The 19,785-nt window shown below is 45.3% G+C and overlaps 1 protein-coding gene and 1 long non-coding RNA gene across 6 annotated transcripts; both read left to right on the top strand.

Moving 5' to 3' along the window:
- The first annotated feature begins 1,648 nt into the window (after positions 1-1,648).
- On the top strand, positions 1,649-15,347 carry LOC147007481 (F-box/LRR-repeat protein 4-like). Of its 5 annotated transcripts, none has more exons than XR_015054160.1 (6): positions 1,649-2,070; positions 5,149-5,562; positions 11,460-11,673; positions 11,845-11,916; positions 14,376-14,519; positions 14,615-15,347. XR_015054160.1 is itself a non-coding variant. In XM_085867057.1 (6 exons), the coding sequence occupies exons 1-6, from the start codon at positions 2,027-2,029 to the stop codon at positions 14,403-14,405; spliced, it is 1,152 nt and encodes a 383-aa protein (XP_085723183.1). In that variant the 5' UTR covers positions 1,659-2,026; the 3' UTR covers positions 14,406-14,496. The 5 variants fall into 5 exon arrangements, 3 of the variants coding, with proteins under 3 accessions (XP_085723183.1, XP_085723186.1, XP_085723185.1); XM_085867057.1 differs by lacking the exon at positions 14,615-15,347 and adding an exon at positions 5,885-6,262 and having other exon boundaries at positions 1,659-2,070; positions 14,376-14,496; XM_085867059.1 differs by lacking the exons at positions 1,649-2,070; positions 14,615-15,347 and adding exons at positions 2,084-2,231; positions 5,885-6,262 and having other exon boundaries at positions 14,376-14,498.
- Positions 15,348-15,483: 136 nt separating this feature from the next.
- LOC147007480 (uncharacterized) lies at positions 15,484-17,095 on the top strand. The gene is made up of 3 exons (XR_015054161.1): positions 15,484-15,679; positions 15,976-16,104; positions 16,708-17,095. It is a non-coding gene; the product is annotated as an uncharacterized LOC147007480 (long non-coding RNA).
- The last annotated feature ends 2,690 nt before the right edge of the window (positions 17,096-19,785 follow it).

Here is a 19,785-nt window from a genome sequence, read left to right as displayed (position 1 = left end):
CTCGCCTCCTCCTCTATCCCCCTCTCTTGAATTGTGACGCCCTCTCTCTCGCTCCCCCTCTCTCGTCCCCCTCTCTCCCCTCTCTTGAATTGTGACGCCCCCTCTCTCTCTCGCCCTCTCTCGCCCCCCTCTCTCGCCCCTCCTCTCTCGCTGCTCTCTCTGTAAATGTATTCACAAATGTCTACCAAGCACAACAATTGATTCAAACCTTGGGAAAAAACAGCTTTCAAACCCTTGGGAAACAGCTCTTTCCCTTGGGAAAATTCAAACCTTGGGATTAATTAATAATTTGAACAATGAATTCAAACCTTTGGAAAAAACAGCTTTCAAACCTTGGGAAACAGCTGAAACGGATGAAGAACGATATCAAACCTTGAAAAGGCACATACTCAGGTCCCCAGTGTCGATTGTGATGTCATACCAAACGAAGAAGAAGAATTGTGATGTCAATCGTGCAAAAAAAAAAAAAAAATTAAACATTAATTGTGACGTCATTCGTGATGTTGACAGATAAATGGCCGTAACTTGGGAACCGCTTGTCCGATTAATATTGTGACAAATTTCGCCCACCCGGCGTGCGATCGGCCACGTAACTCGAATCGCGACGCTTCGCCCACCGGAACGGACAATTCAGTCGTGACCCTCTTGGAACTATCGCCAAGGAGCTCGTCATGGGTGGGGGTTTAACCTCACCACAACCCAGTCAGCATTCTACCCGCGCAAAATAGGGTGAATCGCCGAAAGTCGATATACCTGAGTACTCGCACGGGTAACCTACCGAGGGGTTGTACCACGCCACAGGTCGACTCCGGACACGAACCGCTTAAGCGGCTCGTTCCGTGCTACAGGGATAACCGAGCGGAGTTATCGTCGACCTTGACGGTTCAAATTAGTTACCGGGTGTTTTAAACCCACTATCAATCCCTTACGTGATGCAAAATGGAGATTCAACAAAGGAAAGGACGAAGCGAAACGGGGGAACAATTGGACAAGCACACTTTGATTTCACACACGTAAGCAGGCAAATAGGAACAAAAGCAGGCAAATAGGAACAAAGGAAAGCACTACGACCGAATAAAAGGCAATTATTTACAGCACAGTCACTTATACAAGTTTTACTTTGCAAGACTGGCGCCACAAACACACATACAAAAGCCTGAAAAGAAAAGAAAAGAAAAGAAGTGACTTCCCTCATGGACCGAAATGGTCCTCCTCTCCTACTACCGTCAGCACGGTCGCGCCTGTTTCCGGCCTCCCACGCGGCCGGCGAACCCTCTCCGGAACCCCTCGTCCAGACGCGCAGGTCCTGGCAAGGACCCTGGCAATATTCCTGGCAAGTTTCAATCAGATCGGACCGGTGGTTGTTGAGAAACGGCGGTCGCAGAGACACACACACACACACATACACACACACACACACACACACACACACACATACACACACACACACACACACACACACACACACACACACACACACACACACACACACACACACACACACACACACACACACACACACACACACACATACACACACACACATACACACACACACACACACACATACACACACACACACATACACACACACACATACACACACACACACACACACACACACACACACACACACACACACACACACACACACACACACACACACACACACACACACACACACACACACACACATCCACACACACGTTTTGTGGCAAATCTAGATTTCCGTAGATCGAGGAAAGCATTGAACGAGTAAAATGTGCTGTGATAAAATTGAAGGTTTTTGAGCGATACCACGTGAGAGCGTGATGACGTCATCTGAACGGATCAAGCCGCCATTTCCGTACGTGAGGGGCGGAGTCAACGGCAACGTCCTTCTCAGCGCCAGTTCCTGGTCACGGAGTTTGCTGGAGAAGATGGTCGGACTTGATACAGGAGGCCTCAAATCGTGCGAGTCTTTGCTCCCTTCACCCGAACCTTCCAGGTCGTTGACCATTCCCTCGGTTTCCCTTCTCAATCCACAATGAACCCAATTGGAGGAGGACGGCGGCGAAGTCGTTCGTCACAGTAAGTGCAGGGGCTTCTTCAGGGTGGGAAATATAAATATCGGGTTTCCCGCCAAATTATCGCTTCGCTGACGTATTTAATCAAATGACGTCATGTTGTTCTTCATGAACATTCTGCTCCATTCACTCCATCATTAACCCGAGGTTATCTTCCGTCCGCTGGTAAGTCAGATCACATCATGTTCTTCATCGTTCCTCATGATATTTATGTCTGAGCAAATACAACCTGTTGTTTGGTGACAAAAACATGAAGTGGGGGGGGGAGGGTATTGGAGGAAGCGTGAGGGGAGAAGAGGAGGGAGGGGGAAGAAGAGGAGGGAGGGGGGAGAAGAGGAGGGAGAGGGAGCGTGAGGGGAGAAGAGGAGGGAGGAAGAGAGAGAGGAGGGGGATGGGAGAAGAGGAGGGAGAGGGAGCGTGAGGGGAGAGGGGGAGCGTGAGGGGAGGAGGGGAGCGTGAGGGGAGAAGAGGAGGGAGGAAGAGAGAGGAGGGGGATCGGAGAAGAGGAGGGAGGAAGAGAGAGAGGAGGGGGATGGGAGAAGAGGAGGGAGGAAGAGAGAGAGGAGGGGGATGGGAGGCAGCCTTTTTAATTGTATAAAACCCCAATGTTGAACACGTCCTCAAACATTTCTCGACACGCATTCCCCGATGTTTTTCACTCCTGGTATATGGATAATTAATAAATCATGGATTACATGTGAACGTCATTTTATTTCGACATCACATCCAAGATGGCCGACCGGCAGCCATTGTGTCACTTCAATATGTCCCCAACCATTTCTCAGACTTGCTCGCTTTGATTCTATTCAAACTTGGCAAAAGTACATCACATGACGGCAAACACGTGTAACTCATTTTATTTTTCAATATGATCAAAGATGGGCGACTGTGACTGTGACTGTGATTCACACCAGGGTAGAGTGACCCGGTCTGAATTGAAATTGATTTGTTAGGGTTAGTTAAGGTCTGAGGTGATGCTCGGTTCTTTCAATAATTGAATAACAGGACAAAGACACAAACATTGATTTTGAATGCAATACATGGTTGTTGAGTTGGTACCAATGAGAGGGGCCATGAAATTTTCTTCATCACATCGATTCAGCTTTCCCATATTTACCTCCATCACCGAAGGTGGAAGGACGTTGTTTTCACACCTGTGTGTGTGTCTGTCTGTCTGTGTGCAGGATATCTCAAAAAGTTGTGGACAGATTCGGACGAAACTTGGTGGACATGTTGGGTATGTGACAATGACGAACTGATTAGATTTTGGTGAAGATCCAGATCCAGATAACATAATTTTTCAATTTTTAAAGTGATTCTTCACCATTGAGAGGGGGCCAAAAACGATATATAGGTGTATATATATATATATATGAGCCTGGTGTTGGCACAGTGGTTAGGGCAGCGGCTTGGGATCCAAGGCAGCGCAGGTTAGGGCAGCGGCAGCGGCAAGCCCCGTTGGGCCACTGAATTAATACACCAGGGGGTTGACTCAGCCTGTCATCCTTCCGAGGTCGGCAAAATGAGTACCAGTGTACTGGACCGGTGTATACCCCGGTTAAAATAGGTGTACCATATCCCTGTGTCGTAAGAGGCGACCAGGGTTGCGTCAGGAAGGGCATCCGGCATAAAACGTGCCAAATCACTATGCGGATCATACGGATGATCCGCTGTGGCGACCCCGAAAGGGAGCAGCCGAAAGAAGAAGAAGAAGATATATATATATATATATATATATATATATATATATATATATATATATATATATATATATATATATCATGATATGTCAAAAAAGTTTTGGGCCCCATATGTTCTACTGGATCAGGCATTGTGTGGTGGATGTACACGCCCTACCGAGTGTCCTTCCAGTTTCGTGTGATTTCTCCTGTGGAGTTTCCATGGAGAGTCGTTCGATGTTTGGACAGTGTGCTGTCGTTTTCATTTTCCAGCAGTACTTCAAACTCTCCTCATTCAATTGGTTTCTCAGTGTGCTTTTTACGAAGTTCATCGTTGAGATCACTTGCTCGCACAGGCAAGTCGATCCGAAGATGGACGGAATGCCATATTCATATCTCTTCACGTTACTGTCGGTTTCCCGTGAAGAATTCCAAACTTCAAACACTATTTGGTCTTGTTTTTTTTTTTTAAGATCATGCATTTCGGTCCATCTGTGTTGAACTGCCAGGGTAGATCTGTGCCTTTCTAGATTTTCGAGTTTGGTCACTTGGCCTCTGAGTTTAGAACTCCACACGTCCTCCTGCAAATCTGGCAATTCAAGTTCTGCTCGGTCTCCTCCTGTAAATGCTGAAAAGTTGAGGCAGAAGTGTCTGCTTCAAGGGATTTCAACACAAATGATAAAGTTGCCTTTTCCTTTCTGAATTCCTGAAATGGCCCTGCGAAGGCTTCTTGCATTGCCAGGATCACATTTTTTAGGTTCTCGGTGTCAAGTTCATAGTTTGTCTCCTGTTTGAATTGTTTCAGTGATGCGAAATGAGCCGGCAAACCTCTCTCCGTGTCTCTCGCAAATCTCCATGTTTCGCTCAAATGATAACACCTCTTCTCAAAGCAAGTGAGCTGTGTTTCCCTTTCCTTACAGCTTTCTGTTAGGGCCATTGTTAGGTTAGGGTGATGTCCACCATGAAGTTAAATCTCTGGACACACACACAAACACAAACACACACACACACACACACACACACACACACACACACACACACACACACACACACACACACACACACACACACACACACACACACACACACACACACACGCTCATCGCCTTTCTCAAAGCTGTAAGAGTTTGATTTAGGAAATCAATATGGGTGCCAAATATAGATTTTCGTCGATTATCAACATTTAACGAGTAAAATGGATCATGGGAAGATGAGAGTAGGTTTTTGAGTGATTCAATGGGGGGGGGGGAAAGTGATGACATAATCTGAGTTCCTGATAACAAGTGCAATAAATAAATGATCACGTGATCTACGTGTGCTGGATCACGATTGTGGATTTTAATCCAACGACTGCGTGTAAGACACTTGCATGTTCATCCTGCTCTGCACTTCCTGTTCAACAGGACCAGGAGAAACCAACGGCGTGAAAATGCACCAGGACTGCAGGAAGAAGGTTTCTTCACACAGCCGTCTTTTCCCGAGATGTCTCAACACGTGAGCCACATTCTGGACCTGAGCTCCCAGTGTGAAGGATACAATTCCATCAGCGACCTGGTGGGTCCACTTCGCATACTTCCCCTCTCCGGGTCCTTCATGCACGTGACTGTGCCAAGAACATGGTGTGACCACTTGTCCCGATGTACACCCAGACGTTGTCCCAAGAATCCCGAGTGGTTTCAAAGGCAGGATTTCATCGAGTTACTTTTCGATGAGCCAGTCTTCCCAACCAGGGTCTCGATCTTGGAGTCATTCCCCCTGGATATGTGGTTCGGATTCTGGCCAGGTCCTGGGATGAAAGTGAAGTCTGCTGTGTACAGGTACCAATGACCCTTTTGGTTTAAATCTCCAACGACTTTTAAAGTCTTTATGCTCATGGGTCCAAAAGGGACGAAATGACCAATTATCGTTTGTTTTGGGAGGATGTTAAGCATCTGACTGGTCTGACATGATGACAACGGGATTTCCAAAACACCTTCGTTAGACAATGGATTAGTTACCTTTTTGTAACCAGGTTTTTGTAACCAGATTAGTTACCTGGTATTGTATGACATGACCCACACCCTAATACACAATGTCCACTTCATGGTAAAATCAAAAGGACACTCCTCAAAATGTTTCCTTTGGTGATGAGCGATGCAGGTGGCGGACGCTGTGGTCCGGCTCTGTGGACACCAATCTTCCACCGAACAACGCTTTCACGTTTTCCCCAACGATACAACCACCGGGTTTTGCGACGAAAGTCCTCCGTCTGGAGTTCAATTGCTCCCTGAGCGCTTTCCCCATGGAACCGGCCGCTGTTGTTCTGTACGGTGTCCCGGTGGACATTATGCAACCGAAGAAGAGAAAGAATGAAGATGTTGCTGAGTCAGACAGACTTCGGCAGAAACAAAACAGGATGGAAAGAAAGAGGAGACGAGATCTGGTCAAACAGATGGAGGAAGAAAGTAGGGCAAACAAAGAGGAAGCGAAGATTTCCCCCTTCACAAAAATGGATATTTTGACATTTTACCTTTTGAGGTGAGTATGTGAACCCCTACTATGTGTGTTTGATGAGTGTGAGTCTGTGAACCCCTACTATGTGTGTTAGATGAGTGTGAGTCTGTGAACCCCTACTATGTGTGTTTGATGAGTGTGAGTCTGTGAACCCCTACTATGTGTGTTAGATGAGTGTGAGTCTGTGAACCCCTACTATGTGTGTTTGATGAGTGTGAGTATGTAAACCCCTACTATGTATGTTTGATGAGTGTGAGTATGTGAACCCCGACTCTGTATGTTTGATGAGTGTGAGTATGTGAACCCCCACTATGTATGTTTGATGAGTGTGAGTATGGGAACCCCCACTATGTATGTTTGATGAGTGTGAGTATGTGAACCCGACTATGTATGTTTGATTAGTGTGAGTATGTGAACCCCTACTATGTATGTTTGATTAGTGTGAGTATGTGAACCCCTACTATGTATGTTTGATGAGTGTGAGTATGTGAACCCCTACTCTGTATGTTTGATGAGTGTGAGTATGTGAACCCCCACTATGTATGTTTGATGAGTGTGAGTATGTGAACCCAACTATGTATGTTTGATGAGTGTGAGTATGTGAACCCCTACTATGTATGTTTGATGAGTGTGAGTATGTGAACCCCTACTCTGTATGTTTGATGAGTGTGAGTATGTGAACCCCGACTATGTATGTTTGATTAGTGTGAGTATGTGAACCCCTACTATGTATGTTTGATTAGTGTGAGTATGTGAACCCCTACTATATATGTTTGATTAGTGTGAGTATGTGAACCCCTACTATGTATGTTTGATTAGTGTGCGTATGTGAACCCCTACTATGTATGTTTGATGAGAGTGAGTATGTGAATCCCTACTATGTATGTTTGATTAGTGTGAGTATGTGAACCCCTACTATGTATGTTTGATTAGTGTGAGTATGTGAACCCCTACTATGTATGTTTGATTAGTGTGAGTATGTGAACCCCTACTATGTATGTTTGATTAGTGTGAGTATGTGAACCCCTACTATGTATGTTTGATTAGTGTGAGTATGTGAACCCCTACTATGTATGTTTGATGAGTGTGAGTATGTGAACCCCAACTCTGTATGTTTGATGAGTGTGAGTATGTGAACCCCCACTATGTATGTTTGATGAGTGTGAGTATGTGAACCCCGACTATGTATGTTTGATGAGTGTGAGTATGTGAACCCCTACTATGTATGTTTGATGAGTGTGAGTATGTGAACCCCTACTATGTATGTTTGATGAGTGTGAGTATGTGAACCCCGACTATGTATGTTTGATGAGTGTGAGTATGTGAACCCCTACTATGTATGTTTGATGAGTGTGAGTATGTGAACCCCTACTATGTATGTTTGATGAGTGTGAGTTTGTGAACCCCCACTATGTATGTTTGATGAGTGTGAGTATGTGAACCCCGACTATGTATGTTTGATCAGTGTGAGTATGTGAACCCCTACTATGTATGTTTGATTAGTGTGAGTATGTGAACCCCTACTATGTATGTTTGATTAGTGTGAGTATGTGAACCCCTACTATGTATGTTTGATGAGTGTGAGTATGTGAACCCCTACTCTGTATGTTTGATGAGTGTGAGTATGTGAACCCCCACTATGTATGTTTGATGAGTGTGAGTATGTGAACCCCGACTATGTATGTTTGATGAGTGTGAGTATGTGAACCCCTACTATGTATGTTTGATGAGTGTGAGTATGTGAACCCCTACTATGTATGTTTGATTAGTGTGAGTATGTGAACCCCTACTATGTATGTTTGATGAGTGTGAGTATGTGAACCCCTACTATGTATGTTTGATTAGTGTGAGTATGTGAACCCCTACTATGTATGTTTGATGAGTGTGAGTATGTGAATCCCTACTATGTATGTTTGATGAGTGTGAGTATGTGAACCCCTACTATGTATGTTTGATTAGTGTGAGTATGTGAACCCCTACTATGTATGTTTGATGAGTGTGAGTATGTGAACCCCTACTATGTATGTTTGATGAGAGTGAGTATGTGAACCCCTACTCTGCATGTTTGATGAGTGTGAGTATATGAACCCCTACTATGTATGTTTGATGAGAGTGAGTATGTGAACCCCTATTCTGTATGTTTGATGAGTGTGAGTGTGTGAACCCCTACTCTGTATGTTTGATGAGTGTGAGTATGTGAACCCCCACTATGTATGTTTGATGAGTGTGAGTATGTGAACCCCTACTATGTATGTTTGATGAGTGTGAGTATGTGAACCCCTACTATGTATTGTTGTGGTTACCAAATTCGCAAACCACCATTCAGGTCCCTTAGGTGAGGTATCTCGGTAAGTGCATGTGTAGTTAGGCCCAAACCCGTTGTCTAGTGGGAATACATGTCATTTATACGTGCTGCGACTCTTCAGGATAGCCGTTTTTCTTTTACTATCTTTATTTTGGACCAACCGCCATGATTACCACCAACCACAACACCGCTTCACCACAACCGCCACGACCTTCACGTCACAACTCGCAACCGTAGCATCGCCACCGTTCTTGCCCCGCTGTGGGTACCGGTGTTGGACTCGTGCAGGGCGCACGTTGAACAGCGTGTACAAAATCACGGATTTTGTGCTTCAAAAACGGATCAAAAACGACACACGCCCACTTTTTGCCGTCCAATCGGTGAGCGAGGGGCGATTTGGCCCCGCCTCCAGAACGATCGATATATGCAAATTTGTGGATCAAAAAGCCTTCACGCCCACTTTTTCTCGGGCCAATGGGGAGCGAGGTGAAAGGTCAAAGGGAGGGGGTCAAAGGCGAAGCTACGGGGGATAAAAGGACCGTGTTCGTCAGTCAGAGAGTGTGGAAGTCTGGAGCCCGAAGCCTGCAGTAGCTGGAGAAGCTGGAGAGAGTCCAAAGAAGAGTCCAACGGGAGAGTCCAAAGAAGAGTCCAGAGTCGGAGAGTCCAGAGGCGGAGAGGCGGCAGCGGCGAAGGCAGACGAGGGGGTGCTCGCGTCTGTGCCGGGAGCTGCACGCCCGAGGGAGGCCGACAGCGCGACCTGGCCGAGGTGGAGACGCACACCAGGGATAATAAAGATCCTCTATACCCCGAGCATCAACAACCCCCTCCTGTTTCCCCCCGCGCTGAGATAGTGCGACCAAGGGGGCCCCTTTCCACCCCCTGCCAGACACCGTCCACGAGGCCCGCGGGTTGCGGCGCCATCGCCGCTCCGCGTCTCATCACCAGATGGGTAGGCGCGACCCGGTCTCGGCCTCAGGCCCGCCTCATTCTTGAGGGTATTCTTTCCTTGGTTTTGGGTATGTGTTGTCGGCGCCGTCTGTGAAGTAGAATTGTATAAGTGTTGCCGTGTGCTCGGTAGTCGGTATTAGCTCTGCACTGTGTTCTCACTTTTATATTTGCTTTTTGTGTAAATGGAATTGTGTTTTCTTTTTTTTGTGTGCATTTGGTGGAATTGTATTTGTGTGCTTCCCGTGTGCCGCGAATAAATGTGCTTTATTGTTGAACTGTTCTCCCGCTTCGCTTCGTCTTTTCCCCCATTGAACCCTCATCTTGCTTCACGTAAAGGGTTGGTAGTGGGCTGAGTACGCCCGATAATTAATCGAACCGTCGAGGTCGACGATAACACCGCTCGGTTATTCTGATAGTACGGAACGGGTCGCTTAAGTGGCCCGTGTCCGAAGTCGACCTGCGGCGAGGTGCAATCGCCCGGTCTACCCTCCGCGTGGGTACTTAGGTAGGTCGAATTTGGCGAGCAACCCTATCCCACGCGGGGGCTGATTGGCTCGATCGCGGTGAGACCAAAAGGTCCACCCATGACTGGTTCCCGGCGTTAGTCCGAGAGGGTCACGACTGGATTGTCCGTCCGGTGGGCGACGTGCCGCGATTCGAGTTACGTGGCCGTTCGCACGCCGGCAGGCGCGAAGACCGCAACAGTATGTTTGATGAGTGTGAGTATGTGAACCCCTACTATGTATGTTTGATGAGTGTGAGTATGTGAATCCCTTCTATGTATGTTTGATGAGTGTGAGTATGTGAACCCCTACTATGTATGTTTGATGAGTGTGAGTATGTGAACCCCTACTATGTATGTTTGATGAGAGTGAGTATGTGAACCCCTACTCTGTATGTTTGATGAGTGTGAGTCTGTGAACCCCTACTATGTATGTTTCATGAGAGTGAGTATGTGAACCCCTACTCTGTATGTTTAATGAGTGTGAGTATGTGAACCCCTACTATGTATGTTTGATGAGAGTGAGTATGTGAACCCCTACTCTGTATGTTTGATGAGAGTGAGTATGTGAACCCCTACTCTGTATGTTTGATGAGTGTGAGTATGTGAACCCCTACTATGTATGTTTGATGAGTGTGAGTATGTGAACCCCTACTATATATGTTTGATTAGTGTGAGTATGTGAACCCCTACTATGTATGTTTGATGAGAGTGAGTATGTGAATCCCTACTATGTATGTTTGATTAGTGTGAGTATGTGAACCCCTACTACGTATGTTTGATGAGAGTGAGTATGTGAACCCCTACTCTGTATGTTTGATGAGTGTGAGTATGTGAACCCCTACTATGTATGTTTGATGAGTGTGAGTATGTGAACCCCTACTATGTATGCATGATGAGTGTGAGTATGTGAACCCCTACTATGTATGTTTGATGAGAGTGAGTATGTGAACCCCTACTATGTATGTTTGATTAGTGTGAGTATGTGAATCTTTTCTTCTTCTTTTCTAACTTGCTTTTCCAGATCACATCATCTCATTGTTTGTCTTCAGAATGGTTTCAGACGATGGCGTCAACAATGAAATGGCTGTCCAAGTCTGTTTGTGTTTGGAAGTCCTTGATGATTCACTAGTGGTTACCTGGGTTGTTTTAAGGGTTACTGGTGTTTCATTTGATGGACATCCTTGGAGGACCTTCTATCCTTGAAGTCTCGTCTCACTAACACACGCTCGCTCAGTCTCTCGTGGACCGGAAACAATGGTGGCTTCAGTCTTACACTCCTCACAAAGTGAGTAATTCAATGCAAAGTTAGTAATCCACGGCCTGGGTTTCGGTGAACCCTCTCCACTTCTCTGTCTCCACCACAGCAAACGTGGGTTGATGGAAGTTGGTTTTGAAGTTCGTCTTGTCTCTCACTGCTTTGTTTTGAAACACCGTCCCAATGTCTTCCTACGGTACCTTTTCAGTTTCCTGGGTGGGTTTGCTGAGCACCTACTGCACCTGGAGCTGGCAAATTGCCATTGGATGACATACGAATGCTTGGACTCTATTTCCATGCTCTGCCAAAATCTTGTTGACCTGGACCTGTCGTCGTGTGACCAAATACCACCCGGGGAATTCAAGCAGCTCTCGTCCTTGCGGAGGCTGCAACGCCTCGTCCTGTACCGAACGCGGATCAATGTGAGCTGTTCACCGAGTCTATGTTCGTTTACTCTCTCGCAATTGTGTCATTTATAAAACCATTGTAAGTAAATCTTGATTTTCCTCTCTCGTTGTGTGTGCTCCGTGGATGGGAAGGGGATTATTTTAATAAATGTTAAAGGATGACATTGTACTCCCATCTTGTTTCAGACGGAGAGTCTCCTGTGGATCACTTCCAAGTGCACAGAGTTGAGGCATCTCAACCTCGGGGACTGTTCGCAGGTATGTACACCTCAGGTGTGGGCGTGGTTTCACAGAGCAATGAACTTGTCCAATGGGACATTTGAAATCGGGTGTGGGCGTGGTTTCACAGAGCAATGAACGTGTCCAATGGGCTTCTTGAAATCGGGTGTGGGCGTGGTTTCACTGAGTAATGAACGTGTCAAATGGAAGATTTGAAATCTGGTGTGGGCGTGGTTTCACAGAGCAATGAACGTGTCCAATGGGATTCTTGAAATCAGGTGTGGGCGTGGTTTCACAGAGCAATGAACTTGTCCAATGGGACATTTGAAATCGGGTGTGGGCGTGGTTTCACTGAGTAATGAACGTGTCAAATGGAACATTTGAAATCTGGTGTGGGCGTGGTTTCACAGAGCAATGAACGTGTCCAATGGGATTCTTGAAATCAGGTGGGGGCGTGGTTTCACAGAGCAATGAACTTGTCCAATGGGACATTTGAAATCGGGTGTGGGCGTGGTTTCAAAGAGCAATGAACTTGTCAAATGGAAGATTTGAAATCTGGTGTGGGCGTGGTTTCACAGAGCAATGAACGTGTCCAATGGGATTCTTGAAATCAGGTGGGGGCGTGGTTTCACAGAGCAATGAACTTGTCCAATGGGACATTTGAAATCGGGTGTGGGCGTGGTTTCAAAGAGCAATGAACTTGTCAAATGGAAGATTTGAAATCTGGTGTGGGCGTGGTTTCACAGAGCAATGAACTTGTCCAATGGAATTTTTAAAATCGGGTGTGGGCGTGGTTTCACTGAGTAATGAACGTGTCAAATGGGAGATTTGAAATCTGGTGTGGGCGTGGTTTCACAGAGCAATGAACGTGTCCAATGGGATTCTGGAAATCGGATGTGGGCGTGGTTTCACGGAACATTGAACTTGTCCAATGGGATTCTTGAAATCAGGTGTGGGCGTGGTTTCACAGAGCAATGAACTTGTCCAATGGGACATTTGAAATCGGGTGTGGGCGTGGTTTCACTGAGTAATGAACGTGTCAAATGGAAGATTTGAAATCTGGTGTGGGCGTGGTTTCACAGAGCAATGAACGTGTCCAGTGGGATTCTTGAAATCAGGTGTGGGCGTGGTTTCACAGAGCAATGAACTTGTCCAATGGGAGATTTGAAATCGGGTGTGGGCGTGGTTTCACTGAGTAATGAACGTGTCAAATGGAAGATTTGAAATCTGGTGTGGGCGTGGTTTCACAGAGCAATGAACGTGTCGAATGGGATTCTTGAAATCGGGTGTGGGTGTGGTTTCACAGAGCAATGAACGTGTCCAATGGGCTTCTTGAAATCAGGTGTGGGCGTGGTTTCACAGAGCAATGAACTTGTCCAATGGGACATTTGAAATCGGGTGTGGGCGTGGTTTCACTGAGTAATGAACGTGTCAAATGGAAGATTTGAAATCTGGTGTGGGCGTGGTTTCACAGAGCAATGAACGTGTCCAATGGGATTCTTGAAATCAGGTGTGGGCGTGGTTTCACAGAGCAATGAACTTGTCCCATGGGACATTTGAAATCGGGTGTGGGCGTGGTTTCACTGAGTAATGAACGTGTCAAATGGAACATTTGAAATCTAGTGTGGGCGTGGTTTCACAGAGCAATGAACGTGTCCAATGGGATTCTTGAAATCAGGTGTGGGCGTGGTTTCACAGAGCAATGAACGTGTCCAATGGGATTCTTGAAATCGGGTGTGGGCGTGGTTTCACTGAGCAATGAACGTGTCAATGGGATTTGAAATCGTGTGGGCGTGGTTTCACAGAGCAATGAACGTGTCCAATGGGATTCTTGAAATCGGGTGTGGGCGTGGTTTCACTGAGTAATGAACGTGTCCAATGGGATATTTGAAATCGGGTGTGGGCGTGGTTTCACTGAGTAATGAACGTGTCAAATGGAAGATTTGAAATCTGGTGTGGGCGTGGTTTCACAGAGCAATGAACGTGTCCAATGGGATTCTTGAAATCAGGTGTGGGCGTGGTTTCACAGAGCAATGAACTTGTCCAATGGGACATTTGAAATCGGGTGTGGGCGTGGTTTCAAAGAGCAATGAACTTGTCAAATGGAAGATTTGAAATCTGGTGTGAGCGTGGTTTCACAGAGCAATGAACGTGTCCAATGGGATTCTTGAAATCAGGTGTGGGCGTGGTTTCACAGAGCAATGAACTTGTCCAATGGAATTTTTAAAATCGGGTGTGGGCGTGGTTTCACTGAGTAATGAACGTGTCAAATGGGAGATTTGAAATCTGGTGTGGGCGTGGTTTCACAGAGCAATGAACGTGTCCAATGGGATTCTTGAAATCAGGTGTGGGCGTGGTTTCACTGAGTAATGAACGTGTCCATTTCTTCAAGGGGGAAATGATAATTGTCACGTAATTAGATAGGGATACGGGATAGGGTAAGTGTGTCTGCGTAAACCCCTTTTCGTATTCTCTGGAGGCTTGCCGTGACGTCACAGGACAGTGCTGCGGATGGCTCCGCCCCGTGATCACGATTGGCGGAAGGCGACGGCGGTGGGCCAATAAAACGGCTCGATTGGAAGTGACAAGGACGGGAGGATAAAAGGCTCTGTTCGGGGTCGAAAAGGAGAGGAAGAAGATCGGTACCGAAACACTGTTTTTTTGGGGTGGAGGTTGTTGTGCTGGGAGCATGCTTGTTGTTGCGCTGATTCGGCCCTGGTTTCTTCGTGTCTTGTAGCCTTGCTGAGCCTCGTGCCTCACCTTGGTTGGCTCTGGGGTTCTGCTGGCTCGGAGTACGGGGTCGAACGGCGGGCGGACCTGCCTCCCTCTCCTGCTCGCGGTTTGGTGCCGGAGCTGGTTCCCTGGTGGCTGTGAGCGGACTTGGTCCAAGACCAGGAGGTCGACAGCACCACGGTTTCTCCTGCCCCCCCCCGACGAGAGCAAGGCCAGCTCGTCCAACGCCAATCCAAGGACTGTTGCGTCCACACCACGGTCCAGCCTGACCACCAGGAATAGCTGCGTTTTGTGTGTGTGTGTGTGTGTGTGTGTGTGTGTGTGTGTGTGTGTGTGTGTGTGTGTGTGTGTGTGTGTGTGTGTGTGTGTGTGTGTGTGTGTGTGCGTGTGTGTACCTGGCGCCTTAGAGGGTTTGAGATTTGTCTTTGCATTGGAATTGTCTGTGTTTTCCCCACGCCCGATCCCACACCATCCCGTCGAATCGCCCTGGATCCCTCTTCTTGCTGAGTCTTGTTATTTTTGGTTGGAGGAATAAACGTTATCAACTCAGTGAAAAGCGACTCGTGCCACCTTCCTCGTCCCGTTTACGGTAGAGCGATTAGAACCGCCATCTTTGGGTTATAAATAAATAAACCGCCTCCATCGTTTCGGCTCATTCTACGTTGGCGGGACTGTTCAAGTCCCGTGGACGTCACGTTGGTGTCAGGGTGTTGGATGTTCAAACCCCTCTAAATTATATTCGGTATCTGGAGATACATATATAATATATAACTATATATATATATATATATATATATATATATATATATATATATATATATATATATATAATATATATATATATATATATATATATATATATATATATATATATATATATATATATATATGATATAATCATTTAATATTGTTGTTTGAATATTGTTTTAAAATGCTGTTCGTATTTTAAAATAATTGTCGTCATGTATGATTGTTTTTTTCAGTTTGTGAATTGATGGTAGCGAACCGAAGTTGCACACCCAGTCAGGGTCCACACTTTTTCAAAAAGTTTTCAAAAAGATTTCCAAAAGTAATTTTTTCCCCATTTTTTGCGTGTGTTCAAATTGTTTCGTTTGGTTTTTTCAAATTGTTTGGTTGTGTTTGTTTTGTAAATAGCTTGGATAAATAATTTTTTCAATCGAAATGTGTCCTGCATTCATTTCACAACAATATATTGGTGTTAGTTGATATTATTGCTGTTTTTTTATATTTACGTTGAACATTTATTTGAGCATTTTCATATGAATTTTAGCATATGCTCGTCCAGTCACGTGACACGAACGCACTGAGACAAGAACCGATGTTTGCTTTTGCCCTGTCGAGCAGAATTCAACAGAAAATTCAAGAAAATACGACATCGCACAAACTGTAGCTGGAAACCAGGACAGATCGACATCGCGCAAACTGTAGAGGAGTGAGGTGTGGATTTGTCCTGTTAGGTTTTGCACGAACCAAGTGAGTGTTCATGGAAGCGATCGCCTAATATTTACCCTGATTCCCTCGTGTCGTTTGTTTCAAAACGAACAGCCAATACTATATATATTTCTATATATATATATATATATATATATATATATATATATATATATATATATATATATATATATATATATATATATATATATATATATATATGTAGGTTAAAGTGCAATCAAAGTGGTCAATAACTTTGAGAGAGCTTTTCTGCCCTAAAATTGTCGTGGTGATTGATTTGACACCCCCCCCCTCACCTTTATTGCTAATCTTATTGCAATATGTTGTCCTTTTAAAAGTCAAATTTGAAAGTAAGTTCTTAATGGAATCGCCTTTATTTTGTTCAATCAAAAACTTTAAACATGACTCAAGTGGAATGAAGTTGTTTGTCAACTGTGGTGTAAATAGGTGAAAAACAGTGGGGTACAGTCAGGGGAGATGAACACTGACACATGTATAATATGTGATATTTTCTAAGTTTAAAAGGGCATAGGTGTGAAAAATTGATGAAATGACGTGAAACTCAAACTTTTTCTGTAACTTATCTTCCTATAATTCACCGTCTGTCCGTCCGTCTATTCCCAGGTACCGCAAAAACGGCTGAACCGATCGCAACCATCTTTAGCTCGCCTGTTCGAAGAACAGAGAGCTATAGCGATACCCCCGGTGTGAGCGTGAAAATGTTAAAGTTTTTGGTGCAAGTTATTTTTTCCTTTCTAATGTTTTTATCTCCCACATGCGCGGAACGAACGAGTTTCTGGAGTCGTTCGCGCATGCGCTCAGTGCGAATCAATGCAGCTCGAATCACCTCGGAACCTGATTGGTGGAGCTGTGACTTTTACATCATTAGTTTTGCAGCACGTGTGTACCTCGGAACATGATTGGTGGAGCTGTGACTTTCACCTCATTAGCTATGCAGCACGAATCACCTCGGAACCTGATTGGTGGAGCTGTGACTTTTGTCTCATTAGCTATGCAGCTCGAATTGTTATGATGATGATATGCTAGGTGGTCATATTTGAGCCATAATTGAATAATCAATAGTCAATAGTTGTATATTAATCAGCTGTCAGGATTCAAACCTTGCTTTAAGATGTTGCTTTAAATGTTGCATGTTGCCCTAACTGTTCCTTTGGACAGCCTTTATCACTCTCCTGTTTTTATGTCCTTGGGAGAACTGTGTGTGCTGATATCCCACACATTCCTGTTCTTAGTCATCACCAGAGTTTCGCCTTTGCTATCAGCAGGTGCCAGTGTAGGGGTGTCGGAGTCTTAGAAAGTTATTAGTTTGCAAGATGAACTGTTGGGTTGCGAATCTGAGGATTGACTGATTCAACTTCCCTGAGGGCCCCAAGGGAGGGGGGAAAGAAGCCCACTGCCGCATTTATTTCTTTATTTCTTTATCCCTTAGCACACACTTATAGTCCACACCCAGTTCTGCTTTTGTGTGATTATATAAACAACTGTTTTGAAGTAAGAATCTCAATGTGGTCCGGGGGCACCTGACTGAAGGGCCTTTGGGCTGCATTCCGCATGCGTAGTGCCATCTTCTGAAATAAATCGTATCATTCGAGAACCCTCATTCGACTCTGTCAATACTCGGCCGGGTGAAGAGTCATAACAGGTAACACCGGTCAACGAGCGTGTAATAAGACGAAGGATTCATCTCTCCTTGGGTGTCGTGTCTCTGTCTCTGTATATGCTCCAACTGAGGTGATGATCTCACCTGGAAGGACACGTTCTCGTTAAAATTGATAGACATCTTTGCATCACCCTTAGTATACACACCTGTGATACACACCCTTACTATACACACCTGTGGTACACAGCCTTACTATACACACTTGTGGTACACACCCTTACTATACACACTTGAGGTACACACCCTTACTATACACACTTGTGGTACACACCCTTACTATACACACCTGTGGTACACACCCTTACTATACACACCTGTGATACACACCCTTACTATACACACCTGTGGTACACAGCCTTACTATACACACTTGTGGTACACACCCTTACTATACACACTTGTGGTACACAGCCTTACTATACACACTTGTGGTACACACCCTTACTATACACACTTGTGGTACACAGCCTTACTATACACACTTGTGGTACACACGCTTACTATACACACCTGTGGTACACACCCTTACTATATACACTTGTGGTACACACCCTTACTATACACACTTGTGGTACACACCCTTTCTATACACACTTGTGGTACACACCCTTACTATACACACTTGTGGTACACACCCTTACTATACACACTTGTGGTACACACCCTTACTATACACACTTGTGGTACACACCCTTACTATACACACTTGTGGTACACAGCCTTACTATACACACCTGTGGTACACACCCTTACTATACACACCTGTGGTACACACCCTTACTATACACACTTGTGGTACACACCCTTACTATACACACTTGTGGTACACACCCTTACTATACACACTTGTGGTACACACCCTTACTATACACACTTGTGGTACACACCCTTACTATACACACCTGTGGTACACACCCTTACTATACACACCTGTGGTACACACCCTTACTATACACACTTGTGGTACACACCCTTACTATACACACTTGTGGTACACACACTTACTATACACACCTGTGGTACACACACTTACTATACACACCTGTGGTACACACCCTTACTATACACACCTGTGGTACACACCCTTACTATACACACCTGTGGTACACAGCCTTACTATACACACTTGTGGTACACACCCTTTCTATACACACTTGTGGTACACACCCTTACTATACACACTTGTGGTACACACCCTTACGATACACACTTGTGGTACACACACTTACTATACACACTTGTGGTACACACACTTACTATACACACCTGTGGTACACACACTTACTATACACACCTGTGGTACACACCCTTACTATACACACTTGTGGTACACACCCTTACTATACACACTTGTGGTACACACACTTACTATACACACCTGTGGTACACACACTTACTATACACACCTGTGGTACACAGCCTTACTATACACACTTGTGGTACACACCCTTACTATACACACTTGTGGTACACACCCTTACTATACACACTTGTGGTACACACCCTTACTATACACACTTGTGGTACACAGCCTTACTATACACACTTGTGGTACACACCCTTACTATACACACTTGTGGTACACAGCCTTACTATACACACCTGTGGTACACACCCTTACTATACACACCTGTGGTACACACCCTTACTATACACACCTGTGGTACACAGCCTTACTATACACACTTGTGGTACACACCCTTTCTATACACACTTGTGGTACACACCCTTACTATACACACTTGTGGTACACACCCTTACTATACACACTTGTGGTACACACACTTACTATACACACTTGTGGTACACACACTTACTATACACACCTGTGGTACACACCCTTACTATACACACTTGTGGTACACAGCCTTACTATACACACCTGTGGTACACACCCTTACTATACACACCTGTGGTACACACCCTTACTATACACACCTGTGGTACACAGCCTTACTATACACACCTGTGGTACACAGCCTTACTATACACACTTGTGGTACACACCCTTTCTATACACA

Source organism: Eptatretus burgeri, unplaced genomic scaffold (genome assembly GCF_056783735.1).
Source record: "Eptatretus burgeri isolate ZD-2024b unplaced genomic scaffold, Ebu_testis_v1 Ebu_testis_scaffold_141, whole genome shotgun sequence".
Classification (NCBI taxonomy): Eukaryota; Metazoa; Chordata; class Myxini; order Myxiniformes; family Myxinidae; genus Eptatretus; species Eptatretus burgeri.
The sequence above is the reverse complement of the archived record's forward strand: the minus strand, read 5'-3'. Positions and strand labels throughout refer to the sequence as shown.

Excerpts from the sequence above, each read along its gene's own strand:
- LOC147007481 (XM_085867057.1), top strand. The coding sequence starts at position 2,027 with ATGAACCCAATTGGAGGAGGACGGCGGCGAAGTCGTTCGTCACA. Across the intron at positions 5,563-5,884 it reads GTGAAGTCTGCTGTGTACAG|GTGGCGGACGCTGTGGTCCG; the intron begins GTACCAATGACC and ends TGAGCGATGCAG. Across the intron at positions 11,674-11,844 it reads TGTACCGAACGCGGATCAAT|ACGGAGAGTCTCCTGTGGAT; the intron begins GTGAGCTGTTCA and ends ATCTTGTTTCAG.